Source organism: Netta rufina (assembly GCF_964035555.1).
Source record: "Netta rufina genome assembly, chromosome: 10".
In the NCBI taxonomy this organism is placed as follows: domain Eukaryota; kingdom Metazoa; phylum Chordata; class Aves; order Anseriformes; family Anatidae; genus Netta; species Netta rufina.
Genome location: NC_140133.1, coordinates 22,743,071 through 22,757,475, shown reverse-complemented (window position 1 = coordinate 22,757,475; position 14,405 = coordinate 22,743,071). Strand labels below are relative to the sequence as shown.

The window sequence follows — 14,405 nt, the reverse complement described above, 5'->3', positions numbered from 1 at the left end:
GAGCAGCAGAAATGGCATGAGGGGAGCCGAAGTGAAGGGGGAGAATAGAGCAGGGCAGAAACCATGAGGAGAGGCTCTGCACTTCTGAGGCTGCAGGGACAGCAACTTTTCCCATCCCAACATGTGAAAATTAAAAACCAATTTGGCAGGGATAGCAGGCATGTAGACACAACACGTGAACTACAGATTTGCCTAGCCTTCATTACCTTTAATTAGCAGTAGAACAAAGATGTATAGCAGCTTTTACTCTTCAGCTGCTGAGGAGGGATGGTAGGCAGGGCGAGTGATATACTGAAACTGTGTGGCAGCCAAACGAGCACTGAAATAACCAGAGAAGAAAATGATGAGAGAGCGGAAAAAATACATATGAAGTGTATTTCATGGGGCCAGGCTTACCATCAGAACCAGATGATAGTTACTGTCAGGGAAAATGGAAAAGGAGCTGACACCATCGCTACAAAAAAAAGTCAGCAAGTAAGGAAGCCTGGTACAAAAGCCCCATGCATGCAGAATGCCAGTGCTGCTCCTGGAGCATGGCTGGCTCAGCAAGCTGCTGAAGGAGCAGGGTGTGTGCTCACCTGGTTAAGGCTGTACATAAAGTCTCCTGTCCATGGCTTGTACCTCAGCCTGAGGAAGGGTCTCTTCAGGGTTAGGACGTGTGCCTGCCCGTCCAGCTAGGCAGAGGAATGTACGCTGCCAGGATTTGAATAAATAACAGAGCCTGGCTCCTCATTTTTTTCCTCTCTTGTATTCAAGTTCTATCATCTTTCCTGCATTTCCTCTCCTCTCCCTGTGGAGTAAAAAATTCACCTGGTGTGTTCCTGTCTTGTTTCCTTCACAGCCTACCTCTGAGGTTTTGGGTCAACATCCTGAAGAACCCCCAGTTTGTCTTTGACATTGACAAGACAGACCACATTGACGCCTGTCTCTCTGTGATAGCCCAGGCCTTCATTGACGCCTGCTCCCTGTCTGACCTGCAGCTGGGCAAGGTACAGTCCAGAGGGGACAGCCCATTCCTGCTCCGGCAGTCATAGACACAAAATAATATGGATGGAAAGGGACTGTCAGAGGTCACCTGGCCCAAACCTGTCCTCAGAAGCTGAGCTGACTGTGGGTTACCTGCTGAGAGGATGAGTTGTCCTCTCCTGCCTTCCCAACTGCTTTGTTCAGGCTTGAGCTTAAAATTTGCACCCCTCTGCCAGAAGCAGAGGTCAGGGAATGTGAACACCCTGCAAGATGGGCAAAGAGCAAAGGCCCCCAGCCTGGAAAGCTTGGAGGACAGAGGCCCAGCCGTTGCTGAGCGTTGCTGAGTGGCCGTGCATGTTGTCCCACAGCTCTAGAGCACCCAGCGTGCACAACCTCTGTAGGGCCACCCCTAAGGCCAAGCTGGAGCGTTTGTGAAGGGCGGGCTGCGGCGGCACAGCCCCAGCCTGGCTCGCACGCGGAGGCACAGGGCTTGCCTGGTGCCGTCCCGTCGATGCCGTCCATCAGCCCATGGGAAGCACTGGCGGGTGCTGCCATAGCCCAGCCCTGGAGCACTCGGTGCCGTGGCACAGGCCCCTGGGCGCAACACTGCCAGCACACACTGGTCACCCCGTGCCCCGAGCCAACGGGCGGCCCTGCAGGCTGGGAGGCAGCGCGCATGCTCGCTGCTCTCGCTCTGTCTTGGCTGTGTGGTGCTGACATTTGAAACTTCCCAACACAAAAAGTTTTATTAGCAAATGCTGTAAATCATCTCTTGCCATCCCCCCGCCCCAGAAGCTGGGTGTGTGACGTAGAGGGGACCCGACAGCGGGAGACGTGCGCTGCTCAGTGCATCCCCCAGACCGAGAGTGACGGGAAGCCTCTACTGGGAGAGATTAATACTGGGGGAAGATCTAATGAGCTCTTGATTTTTTGTTTGTTTGGGTTTTGGACATTTTTTAGCAAGTGTTACGAAACACCTACAATTTGTCCTTGTCAAGCTGTGGATGAGGGGAAGAGGGGTCAGCTGGAGTCAGACACCAGATGGAAACATTTTTCGGCAGTACAATAGCATAAGTGAAGGAGCTGTTGAGTAATGTGTGGAGAATAAATCCTCAGCATAAAAACCAGCTTGCATATACACACAGTATATCACTGAATTATCCGGGCTGGGTTCTTCCTCTAGTTACAGGGTGTTCAGTAGTGTTACTTCTGATACTGCGAATGAGAGAGCAGACTCACTGTACATCTGCAGTGTGCAATATGCTAATAAATCACTCTCCATCTCTTTGTAATACAGAGTGGACAAACCATACACAAATTAAAAAATAACTTAAGGAAACGGCAACATGGGATTCTTCTGTTTCCAAAGGAAAAAAAAAAAAGTTGTAAGCAGGCTCTGTAACTTGGCTATACTGCTGTAATGCCTTGTCATTGGGTTTGAAAATAAACTGCTGTGGGATCTGGTGCTGCAGCCTGGTGCTCCTGCAGCATTAGCCATCCTACATACTGCACCAGCGGCTTGCAGTTACCCCTGGCTTCCTTATTTACTGCCTGATACAGCTGGAGGTGCTGTCTCCATGGCTAAAGCCCTGCCAGGCTTGTTCTGTCTGCAGATCCTTCCTCCCCCTCTCCACCTGTCAGAGCACCAGGGAGCAGTCCCCACACGAGTGTGAGGGCAGTGGGACACGTTGATCTTACTCCCCTCCCTGTCCCAGAGCCTGGGGCTCTTTTTCCCTTTGGGATACAATGCTGGCGTCTGCCAGGTTCATTCCCAGGGTAATGATGTCAGTGGGGCAGCATTGCCTTGAGGTTAGAATCATTCATGCTTGTGTTTTCAAAGAGTGCGAGTGAGGTTATGCCATTACGGGTACAACCCGCTCATGTGGCTGGGAGGTTGAGACTACTTTGTCCAAGCTGACATTAATCAAGAAAACTCAGTATTTTCTGTTAATTACTTTACATGCACTCAATATAGGTCAGGCAGGCTGGGTTAGTCAATGCAAAATAAATCAAAGCTACATTAAAAATCCAAGAGCAACATTTCAACTGACAAAGTTCAGCTTGTACGAGAGCTTTGTTCTTTGGTTTAAATCAAGCTGGCTGCTCAAGAGACCAGAGTAAATGCATTCAAAAGCCCATCCCTCATTACCAGTTTGCACATGTGATGCCATGGAGCACAAGTATATTATCTAACATAGTCACGTTACACGTATCTGCAGAGTATTACCTGGCAGCAAACTGCCTCAGGCACACATCTGAGCTTGCCCTTGCTGCAAATTAAAATACATTCACTTAGACTACCTTCACTGGCACGGAAGCTAACCAGTTTTTAGCTCATGACAGGGAGATGGGCAGTGGACAGCCACATGCGGAGGGTCGGTGCTGTGGTTCTGCAAGCAGGTGGTATCTGTCCGCAGCACCTCGATGTGTGTGTGCAAGCACTGCTGTCATTAGCAGGGCAGTGCCTCGGTGCTGTCCACCACGCTCCTGTTTGTGTAAAGCCAGGCCCAAAGACAAAGCTGTTTCCTGAACCCAGCTGTAGCTGAAGGCCCTGTCTGATAGCCAACACTTCAGCCAGACAAACAGGATAAGGAGTTCTCGGCCAGACGCAATATGGTGCCTGATTCCAGTATCTCATTCTCACTCTAGGACTCCCCGACCAATAAACTACTTTACGCCAAGGAGATCCCGGAGTACAGGAAGATCGTGCAGCGATACTACAAGCAAATCCACGACATGCCGCCGCTCAGCGAGCAGGAGATGAACGCGCACCTTGCAGAGGAGTCCCGGGTAAGAGGCGCTGGGCTGCTGGGGCTCGGTGCGTGCACTGCCTCTCCACACCACGGGCTGCATGCCTGCAGGGCCAGGGGCAGCGAGCCTGCTGCGGCTGGCAGCACGAGCCAGGCACGGGCAGGGAGGCTGCAGGCAGCTCCTGCTTAGATAGACATTGGAGGGAGCTAACGAGAAAGGATATTTTGCCTCAAATTTCCAGGCACAAACTTCATCTGACCTAATTCCAAGCATCTTTAATTACTGCCAGAGCTGCAGTAAACATCCATGAGTTTGCTTGAAACTAACTAGCTTTGGCACTGGTGGGAATTTAAAGCAAAATTCAGTGCCAAAGAGCCAGGAAGTTTGGAAGAGGATCTCTGCCATCTCCCAGCCCCCAGCCAGCTGTCCCCCAGGCCGCCGAGTGCCAGGGCCGGCCCCGAGTGCCAGGCTGCCTGCTGGCAGCCAGCCCTGGCAGGTGGCCGGGCAAGGGATGCCGGCCCTGGTACCAGCTATGGGAGCTGGCAGCCGTGCTCCGGATCTGAGCCCTGCCAGCACCGTGCCATGGCTTCCTCAACATCCAGCCGTCTCACCATGGCGTTTCAGCTCCAGCCACTGAGCAGGCTTTTTCCCTGGGTGCTCTACCCACCTCTGATGCTGTCCCATCCTTTGAAATGTCTTTGAGCAGTGATGGGTAAACAGGGCTATCAGCTATGGTCGTTTAAGGCTGACTTTAAAAAGACTAAGACCATTTCTAATGTAAGCAAATACAGCTTCCTTAAAGGAGGAAGGCAGAAGCCCAGCTGTATCAGTTCCACTGTAATAAAAATAGCCAGTCTAAACCTTCTTTTAATCTAGTTAATGCCTGCTTATTGGACTTGAACGCACTTGCTGCATCAGGATAACATACCTCCCCCCCTTTGTTTTGTCTTCCTAAAGAAATATCGGAACGAATTCAACACCAACGTTGCCATGGCTGAGATATACAAATATGCCAAGAGATACCGCTCCCAGGTAAGTGGGTCTGGCTGTATTGGGGCCTCAGATTACCCGCGGAGGAAATAACAAGCAGTATTTTGCAACCAAGCAGGCAGATGCCTGCATCCAGTCCCACAGAACAGGGATTATCTTTCTTTGCATAATCCAGTACACATATGTAATACACACACACAGATGTACTTTCTATCCCATCCCTCGGTTGATGACTTCTTAAAAGAAAAGGCCAGCTCTTCCCAGCCAATTTTAACAGTGCTTGGCTGGGGGGACTGAGGCAGGGCTGACTGATGTGTAGTCCTGCCGATGCAGGAGGCAGAGCACACTGGTACAGTCCACACCCACGATAACTCAGCGCCCACCACTCCCACCACCACCAGCCCTGGCTGGTTCCGGACCCCACCACACCCTGCCCTGCGGGGCCAGCTCTGCACTGTGAGGTTCGTTACAGGGGTTGTTGGTTACATTTTGGCCCTCCACCTCAGTACAAGAGCAGGGACTCAGCCGAGCCCTATTGCTCCTGGAGGGCACAGGCGCCACGCTGAGTGCAGGGGCTGTGCCCCAGGGCTGGCGTCCCTTGCCCCAGCTGGGATTCAGGCTTCACCGGGCTGGCCAGGGGAGCAGGGCAGGGACAGGGACCCTGACACTGCCTCACCTCTCACGTGCCCACCTCTCCTGCAGATCGTGGCTGCCCTGGACGCCAACCCCACGACGAAGCGCACCCAGCTCCAGCACAAGTTTGAGCAAGTGATTGCGCTCATGGAGGACAACATCTACGAGTGCTGCAGCGAAGCCTAGGCTGACTGCAGCCTGGGAAGTGACCTCTAGAGTGCACTGCTGTAGGGAACCTCCTTTGACCGTGGATATATGTTGGGCCACATCTGTCAGGGTCATTCTCAAACCAGCCTTGTGGCAGGGGTGAGCCTGGCCTGCAGCTGAAGTGCTCCCTCACGTAACAAGAAGCCACAAGACACCTTTATGAGCAGCTAGAAAACCCTCCGATCGGCACTGTGGCACCCATAATTTATTTGCTGTTGCAAGCCAGAAATGGAAACATGACACTTGTGGCAAGCTCAGTTCACCACTTCCCTCTAATCAGCTCCTGAGCAGTCGTCAGCTCCCTGCATCCCTGTTTGTGATTCCTCAAGGACAAGAGACCAGGCTGCAGAAGCCATAACAACAGATGCAAAGCTAAAGGGTAGCCTGAGGGAGTAATGAGCAGAGATGGCAAAGGCTATCAGAGCAATGGCAGAGCTCCCTTCCTTCCACACCATCCCTCTGACATCCATGGTTTTCTGACACCAGGGACTATCAATCGTTCACTATCTGCTGCATTCTGTGTATTTTTGTGCCTTTTAATTTTTGTACTGTATGTGTAAACATAACCACTCCTTCTTCTGAGATTTGGGCAACACAGGAAACTCGGGGCTGATACAAAGCAGTTGCTTCCTAAGTAGCTAAGGCATGCTGAAAGCACTTTATCTCCTAACAGAAACAGCTGTTTGCTAGCTGGAGGGAGTGCATTGCATGTTAGACAGTGTGGGAAAGGCTCTTCCCCCCTCCCCACGTTCCCAGACCGGTCTGCACAGCGGAGTGGAGTTTGCAGGAGGGTAGGCAAATATCCACTAACGATTCACCCTTCAGCCAGCTGGTCACAAGCATCATTTCTGCCTGGGAGAAGACTAGATGTAAGTGGGTGAAGGGAAGGACTTCTGCCTCTTGCTCTGCTCTCCCAGCCTGACTGGCTGCGCACAGCTGTGGCGCTTACTTAAGCTCATGTCAACAGTCCCCTGGCAGAGCAGAACTGAGCCGCACACAGGACAGCATCCAGGTAGCATCTTCCCTCCCTTTGCCACACACACTCCAGTATCTCCCTGTAATCACCACCTGAAACATGTCAGTGCTACAGAGGTGTATTCCCAAAGCAGCTTGTTCTGCTTGCCTTGGACACAGTACATGGTTATCAAAGAGCAACCAAGAGAGCAGTTTTGCTATGTGTTCAGTCTTTTTTTTCAGTCCGTAAAGGCAAGGGACTAAACCTCAGCCCCATGACAGCACGATGTTTTTGCTCACACAAGCCAGCAGAGCAGGTCACACGTAACACAAGCCGCAAACAAAAGTAGAAAGTGTCACGCTCCTGGTTACACTGGTGTCAGCAAACAGGGTCTTGCTGCAGAGACAAATAGAACTTGTTCAAGACCAGAAACTTCACTGCCATCATGCGGCATCTGTGCTGGGGCAGACCTGCCCCATCCCAGCCTGGTGCCACACTTTCCTTTCTGCAGCCAGGGGAGCTGTGACCACTCCAATCTTCTCCAGCATCATTCAGGCTCCTCTTTAGAGGCTGGACCACGTGTGAAGCCAGCATTCCCATGCAGGCAAAGGCAACCTGCCCATGAAAGCTAAACCCAGCTGTAGTTAGGCACCATGTTTTCAAACTGCCAAATAGAAAAAGAAAAAAAAAAAGTTACTACCTCACTCCAGGCAGGGTCTTAAGGTGAGCCTCCGTTACTCATCCAGCTGGCAAGGATGCAACCTGGTATTAGATGACCTTGGTCCACCAGAACTCCTCCTGGGTGACTCACTGCCATGGACAGGTGGCCCCCATCCCCTCATTTCCAGTAATGCCACATTTGTTAGAAATTTGAACATCAGATTGTGTATGTGTATATAGATATCTATTTTAAAACAAATGATAGAATTTATCCAGTATGTTAAAAGGGGGTAGGGAGGGGAGGGAAAGGGGAAGAACAGATTTTTTTGTTGTTGTTTGTTTTTTTTAAAAAAAGAAACTACAGAAAAAGTACATACACTGTGGAGGTTTCAATGTTTTTGCTGAGGATGTGGCTTCAGAATAGAAACTAAGAATGTAGCTGGGCTACATTTTATTTTGAAACTGATTTCACAAAAAAAAAATCTTGATTTTTTTTTTCTCTAGAAACTGTGAATAGTTACCAGAGATATAGGCAGGCCCAGCACAGGGAAGGAAAGGGTGAGAAGGATCCAGGTAGCAGAGAACGTTGAGCTTGGCTGGAGGTGGAGGAAGGGCCATGGAGCAGTAGCCCCATGTTACAAGAAAAGGATACAGATGAGCCAGTAATGAGCATAGTTTGCCTCCAGATGATGTGACTGGGCTGCATTTTGGGGCCTATTGCTTTATTTAATTTTTTCCAAAGCAAAAAAATATGAAAAAATGAAAAAAGTAGTTGCTACAACCATTTTAAAGAAACAACTTTAACAGAGCAGATGCTTGAGGGTTTGTAGTGTTGCCTTGAACCCGAGCCCTTTGTAACATGTTTTTAAACTTTGGCATGTGTTGTGGGTGTAGTGCCCTTACCTGCTGTGTAGTGGAAGTGGCAGACTCTTGGAAAAGCCTATCTTTGTAATAAAACAAGGTGCTGAAACCCTGTATAGTGACATTTCTGCCCATCTGCACATAGAGGACCCCAGACATTGAGAAACACACCAAGGTCAGGCTGCTATCCTTTGCCCAAAGTGCCTCTCTTCCCACACTCCTCCACAGCCCATGCAAGCCACTACCCTGATCCAACCTAGAAACACGGGCAGGAGGGCAGCTGGTGGGTCAGTTTTGCAATACAACACCCACAGTTCTCGGGGCTGGCAGCTCAGCTAATGACCACCTTGTTTCCATGAGACACGTTTTAACCCTTCTGGTCTGCAGCAGTTATTACTCCTGCTTTGTTGATACCACATGTTCCACCAGGACAGGTGCTGCTGTGGGAGGTAGAAAATCCCTGCGAGGACTCAACTCCACACCCACACAAATCACACATAAAGACCAGTAGCACCACACTGATTCCTGGGGCTGGACATCCTTACCTCTGCCAGGTGATGCAGCTTTGTGGGCTGACAGCTTCTCCCAGCACTGGCAAGCCCAGTGTGCTCTGCACCACCGATGTCCTCAAGGCTTCTGGCTTCAGCACCGTGAAAGCAGCCCCAGCCTGCAGGTCTCGATAATTGTGCCACTGCTAAAATCCTCTCACTTCTGCCTCCTCCCCAGTAAAAGCTGCTCTTTCCAGACACCAGAGGGATTTTCTTTTCCCACTAGAAAGTTGATTCTTAGTAAAGCTAAATCCAGGCATTTAATGATTTGCTCTCTCAGAGAGAGAGTCGTGTTTGACATTCAGTGCCTAGTGAGAGAGGATGCAGCTCCTGCCCTGTTCTGCTGCAGGACATTTCCATGCTAATGAGCAGTGTTTTGCGAGGTTAACCATCACCAAAGGAGCAGCTGAGCCCTTCTTCGTTATTACTGCAGCATCCTCTGCCCTGTCCCTGGGGAACAGGGGTTCAGTTTCATTAAAGATGCATCAACATGGCCAAGGTTGAAGTTTAAAAAGTAGTTAGTTTGCTCAGCTCTTGCTTAAGCCCCAAAACAAGGCCAGAAGCCTTGGAGGGCATTGGCAAGGCCAGCTGAAGATTAGCAAAATCCTCTTTAGGAAGAGTTTTACTTCCACTTATTTTCTCCTGCCCAGGAGGACTGTAACCCTTTGCATTATCAGGCTGACCTTCAGAAGGGCTATGTTCTCTGCAGAGCAAGAGAAATTTGGGCATTTGAAACTCTTAAATGAAAGTTTTCATACTTGGACCAACTTACTAGAAGCTAGTAAGGCTGAGAGGTGAGTACTGCTCACAGATAGAACAAGAACAAACAATTCCACACCCTGCTGTAAACACCCCAAGAATCTTTAAGCCCAAAAACACTTGTGTCTTTTCTCTTACTGTGGCTAAAAATACAGCAGCCCCTCCTGCTGCTAGGGACCCTTGTCCACAGCACACACCCACACCTCCTGCCCTGGCACTCCTGTAATCCAAGCTCAGCCAGGCATTAGCACAAGGGCAGCTGGTAGGGCATGAAGCTGGATGCCTACCCCACTCCAAGGCTGTGGGTGCCGTGGCCCCACATCAGCAGAGCTAGAGAAGCCCGAGCTTCCTGGTGCTCAGCGGTGCCACCACCATGCCCCATGGCATCCCAGTGCCCCTGACTGGGCCATCACCTGATACTGGAGCTTACCACCAGCCTGCACACATGCAGCACCCCCAAAGCCACCCCTGCACTGCTGGCTGGCCAGATAGGGGCTTCCCAGGAGCCCAACTACTATGTACTGCTCCAACCAGCAGCCAGGGACATGGAGATGCACAGGACACCTCATGGGAGCTGGCAGCTGCAGCACCAGCTCATGTCCACTCCATGAGCCCGTCTGCTGCCCCATCCCACTTGGGATGAGGCCAGGAGCAGGCTAGGATCCACGCTTACCCTGGGCTGGGGAACACTGGTCTTGGGAGACAGGGGCACAGGAGCAGGGCAGTAGTCACACTGTTTCATGATGAGTGAAGCAGCTTTATTAGTAGCAGGTGAACACAGAGTTAAAACCTGTCCTGGAGACTAAAACCAACTCAGATGCCATGGGTCTGGGCTCAGAGTGGCACAGTGCTGCACTGCCAAAGACCTGGGACCCCTAGCGCACCTCCTTGCCCACATGGCAAGGGATGCCTCCTACGGTGCAGCCTCCCCTTGGCCAGCACCTCGGGCTGCCTGGGGTTTCCTTGTCTTGCCTTTAGCCCCCTTCTCCTTCGGGGCAGCTTCCTGAGCTTCCCCAGGCACCTTCCCCTTAGTCTTGCCCGCTGGGGCCTTTCTGGTCCCCTTTGCCCCAGCACCCACAGGGCGGTCACCATCGTTCCCTCCCTTGTCCTTGTCAGCCAGAGCTGCGCGGGGCGCTGACCGCCCTTTGGCAGGGGCCCGAGGGGCCTTTGCTCCATCGCTCCTGGGCTTCGCTGCTGCTGGTGCCGGCTGGGCCTGGAGAGGAGAGAGCAGCTAGCACCTCAGGCTGCTGCCATGCTGTGAGTCAGCAGCCTGAGCATAGCACTGGCACCCCACAGGGCCATACTCACATCTGCAGGCTTCGTCCTTGGCTTCTTCTTCGCAGCTTTTGGCTTCTGCTTCGTGGCTTTTGGCTTCTCCTCAGCAGTACCTGTGGAGAAGAGGGCAGCGAATCAACATAAGCAGGGGCCTCTCAGCAGGGTCAGGGTGCATGTGACACCACCAGCCTGTTACCTGGTCCTCCTTCGCTCTCCAGCACCGCAGGGACCCGGGTGGCCTTGGCAGCTCCTCTGCGCCCTGACTTTGGGGCCTGTTCTCCAGTGGGATCTGCCTGGCCCGGCGGCTGCTTCTGCCGCAGCTTTTCAGGTGCCAGCTAGGTGCAAGGAATGGGAGTGGGGCTGGGCAGCATCTCAGCCCCAACCCTGCAGCTTGGGGCCCAGCAGCCCCCCCACTCACCTTGAAGCGGCCAGTGGCCCCCAGGGCAGAGGAGTTGTGGGGCCGCACCAGGTCCCCACGGCTCAGCCCCTTGGCCAACGCCTGCTTCAGCAGATATTTGAGGCGCACAGGGTCCACGGCAGGGTACTTGGCCAGGATGAAGCGTTTGATGGTGACGACGGAGGCACCCTTTGTCCCATCCTGTGCCCGCAGCGCCTCAATAACCATGTTTAGTGTCGGGGGATGCCGCCGGCCCAGAGCAATCTGACTAGACAACCGGGCAGCACCAGCAGCTTTATCTGTGAGGGAAGCAAGAGAGGCATCATGAGACAAAAGTGTTCACAGCCCCAAGGCCTGCAAGTCCCCCGAAAGCAGACAGGCATCACCATGCTCATCTCCACAGCCTCGCAGCAGCCAGAGCCAACAGTGCCCAAGCCCTGCAGCACCCAGAGATCCCTTACCTGTCTGAGGCTCCATGACAGTATGCAACAGCCCAAAGCCTCAGGCCCAACAGCCCCAGCTCTGTTTACAGCACTACTGACCCTGGTCACAGGTTTACCTCACTTCCAGCTAATTTATCTGATTAGCACCATAACTGCAGGGTCTGGTTGGCAGCTGCTAACTGCTCTGGTCCCCGCCCAGGGGGAGCAGGTGGCTGTGAAGCCAAGTACTCGTGCCCAGATCTTTGTGAGGGGCTGGCAGGTGAAGGGCCGTGTCTCAGCAGATGTTTTGGAGAGGGATAAGAGACGGGGGGCTCGCAGGGTGAAGGCTGTGACCACGCAGTGCAAAGGCACCCACCCCACTGCTGGGGGGTGGGATGGCCACGTACTGGCAGCACACACCATGGGCTGGATGGGGAACCCAGCGTGTCTGCTGGGGCCCTTTGTGCACAACAGCCCTGCAGGGAAGCAGGGGCTGCACAGCACAGGGAGCCCAGTAATGGGAGGGAGAAATTAACCCCCAAACGAGAGGAGGAAAATTAAGACTTATTTTGTTAGCTGGCTAAAGCAGGAGGAGCAACCCTCCTGCAGTAGCCCCAGGTGTGTGGTCATGAGTGGGATGCCACATGTGCCCATGCTCACCACATCCTGCTGTGTTCAGGGGAGAGAGCACCCAGCCCTATGCAGGAGCAGCCCTAATGTGTCCCCTCCATGTCCCCTTCATGCCAGCTCTTGGCACAGCAACTGCGCTGGGGAGAGCATTGTCCCATGGGCAAGGGACAAGCTGAGCCTTTGACCATCCAGGTCCCCAAGGCTCCCAGGGCACTTCTGTGTCATGGCTGTGTTTAAGTTAATTCATCCTATGATTCCTGTGATTTTCCCTGCTGTTTCAGTGGGGTGAGACATTTGTTCTACTTTCTGTTCTGCATGTGCTCATGGGGTGAGCGTGTCTAATTCACTAAAACAGCTCTTCGGTGCAGGAACAGCATGAATATCTTCACCCTGGAGACCGCTGTGTATCTCCAGAGCATGCTGTGTCGGTCCCTTGCTCCTTACAAAAAAGTCATGAGCTTTTTGTGTGCGTCGTCTGTGAAAGTCCCTGGGGAGCTGCAAACTTGTGGAAGGACTGGGATCATGTGTCAGCAGCGTGGGTTCATGTCCTGATGCAGCAGACGTGCTACTGCACCAATGAACATCAAAACTCAGCCCAGACAGACCTCCTTCATGGAGGGCTGCACCCACCTGCTGAGCCTGGGGCTGGGTTCTGGCAGCGGACTGAGGCGCCAGCAGGAGCCTGGCCTGGAGCAGGGTTCTGGAAAAGGCCTGTGCCCAAGTCCCACGTGCCTGGCTCTGCCCAGACCAGCACGGCTGACCCTTTCCCTCATCCATTTTCAGTAAATTTCTGAATTCCCCAGGAAGGAGGCCGTGGGGGTGGCAGAAGGCCACAGGGTCCTGCACTGCAGCAGGGCTGCATTTGCTTCCTACAACCACCTTCTCCTTCCAGATCTGACCATCACCTCTCCGGCAGGGGCATCTCCGTGATGCCCCTGCACCCACCTGGCTGGCAGAGGGGCCCCAGGCCCTCGCTGACCCCAGCAGCAGGAGCCGTAGGGCTGGGCACGATGTGGGGCGACAGCCTGTGGGCTGGGAGAGCCGCGGTGCCAAGCACCACACGGCTCCTATGGAGACTGCCTTGTCAGGCAGCAAACAAACACCAAACCCTTCCTCCTCTTCCCTCCAAAACCAGCTCCCAGGTTTGAAATACATGAATCAGGCATCAGCCTAAACACTGAATTATTCATAAACTGCTAATCTTCAGATTTCACTGAATATGCAGAAGTATCGATAAAAAAAAATAATGAGAGAATTGTACTTGCAAATTGCTCTTTATTAAAGGTTTAACTTGCATGGGTTCTCTATGTTCCCTATTAGACCTTGCAAAGCTGCATAGGATTAGAAATCAGAGAGGATAATAATGTACAAAAATAGTTTCAAATGTTGATAACACTGAACAGCGAGAAAAACATCTTATTTGTATAACTGAGCTAAAAATAAAAATGAAGAACACTGCTACAATTGCAATATGCCATCTTGTAGTGCTTAAAACATATGTCGGCGGCTCTGAGCCATATGCTCCCATGTCTTGCCTGCTACAGCACGGAGGGAAGCTTAGCGATGCACCGATCAATCCTCAAAAGCACAAGCACTGGCCAAAACCTCCTACTTGGGCCGATGCCAAGCTGGGTTGCAGCTGAGGCAGGGAGGTACGGGAGGACCTGGAGGAGCTCGGGGCATGGCCCCGGGCTGCAGGAGGGCCTGCAGGTGTCTGACAAGGGAAGGCCTGCGAGGGGAAGGGGGAGCAGCTTCCTGCTGGGGGAGGCATCAAGAGGGGCTGCTGCTGAGGCGCAAACACTGAGTGCATGTCGCGGTGCTGGGCGCCTGTGGAGGTGAGCACCCAGCTCTCCGCGAGCACACCCAACCGCAGCTGTGCCGTGCTGTGCCGTGCTGTGTGGGGTCTGCACTGTCACCTCTGCGGCACGGAGGAGCCCATGTGCACCAGAACACCCCCATCTCCCCAGAGGCGTCGTGGCGCCTCCCGGATCTTCTGGAACGCGGTGGTGGGGCAGGACTGGGCCTGGAGCACCCAGCAGCGGCCCCAGCACGGTGCAGCGAGGCCCAGCTGCCGCCAGTGTCTGCTGGGCTCTGTCCCAGCGGCAGAGCCGAGGGGGCTCAGCCCTGGCCCCACCGGGGCCCTTGTACAAGGCCGCGGTGAGGGAGGTAGCAGTGGCTCTGCCGTGGCCCGAGGTTCGCACCCAGTGGTGCAGGGCATGCATGCGCATGAGGGGGATGTCAGAGCGAGTGGCCTGCACGGTGCAGACGGGTGTGAGCTCTCAGCAAATCAACAGAAAAGCACGGATTTACGCCAGCGGAGGAGCTAAGCCTTTGCATTTTAATTACAAAAC

The 14,405-nt window shown here is 53.1% G+C and overlaps 2 protein-coding genes across 2 annotated transcripts in view; one reads left to right on the top strand and one right to left on the bottom strand.

The window, feature by feature from the left end:
* PLXND1 (plexin D1) overlaps positions 1–8,123 on the top strand; it is a gene marked incomplete at its 5' end in the record, with an annotated part of 80,569 nt that extends 72,446 nt beyond the window's left edge. The window contains 4 exons of the mRNA XM_084292928.1: positions 842–989; positions 3,616–3,756; positions 4,675–4,749; positions 5,410–8,123. Of these exons, the coding sequence (XP_084149054.1) occupies positions 842–989; positions 3,616–3,756; positions 4,675–4,749; positions 5,410–5,526 (481 nt within the window). The 3' untranslated portion in view covers positions 5,527–8,123. The remainder of the gene's footprint in view (positions 1–841; positions 990–3,615; positions 3,757–4,674; positions 4,750–5,409) is intronic.
* A 2,446-nt stretch (positions 8,124–10,569) lies between these two features.
* Positions 10,570–11,479, bottom strand: H1-8 (H1.8 linker histone; the record flags this gene model as incomplete). The annotated part of the gene is made up of 4 exons (XM_084292927.1): positions 10,570–10,718; positions 10,802–10,940; positions 11,024–11,301; positions 11,464–11,479. 4 exons carry the CDS (start codon positions 11,477–11,479, stop codon positions 10,570–10,572), a joined length of 582 nt encoding a protein of 193 aa, XP_084149053.1.
* Between the last annotated feature and the right edge of the window lie 2,926 nt (positions 11,480–14,405).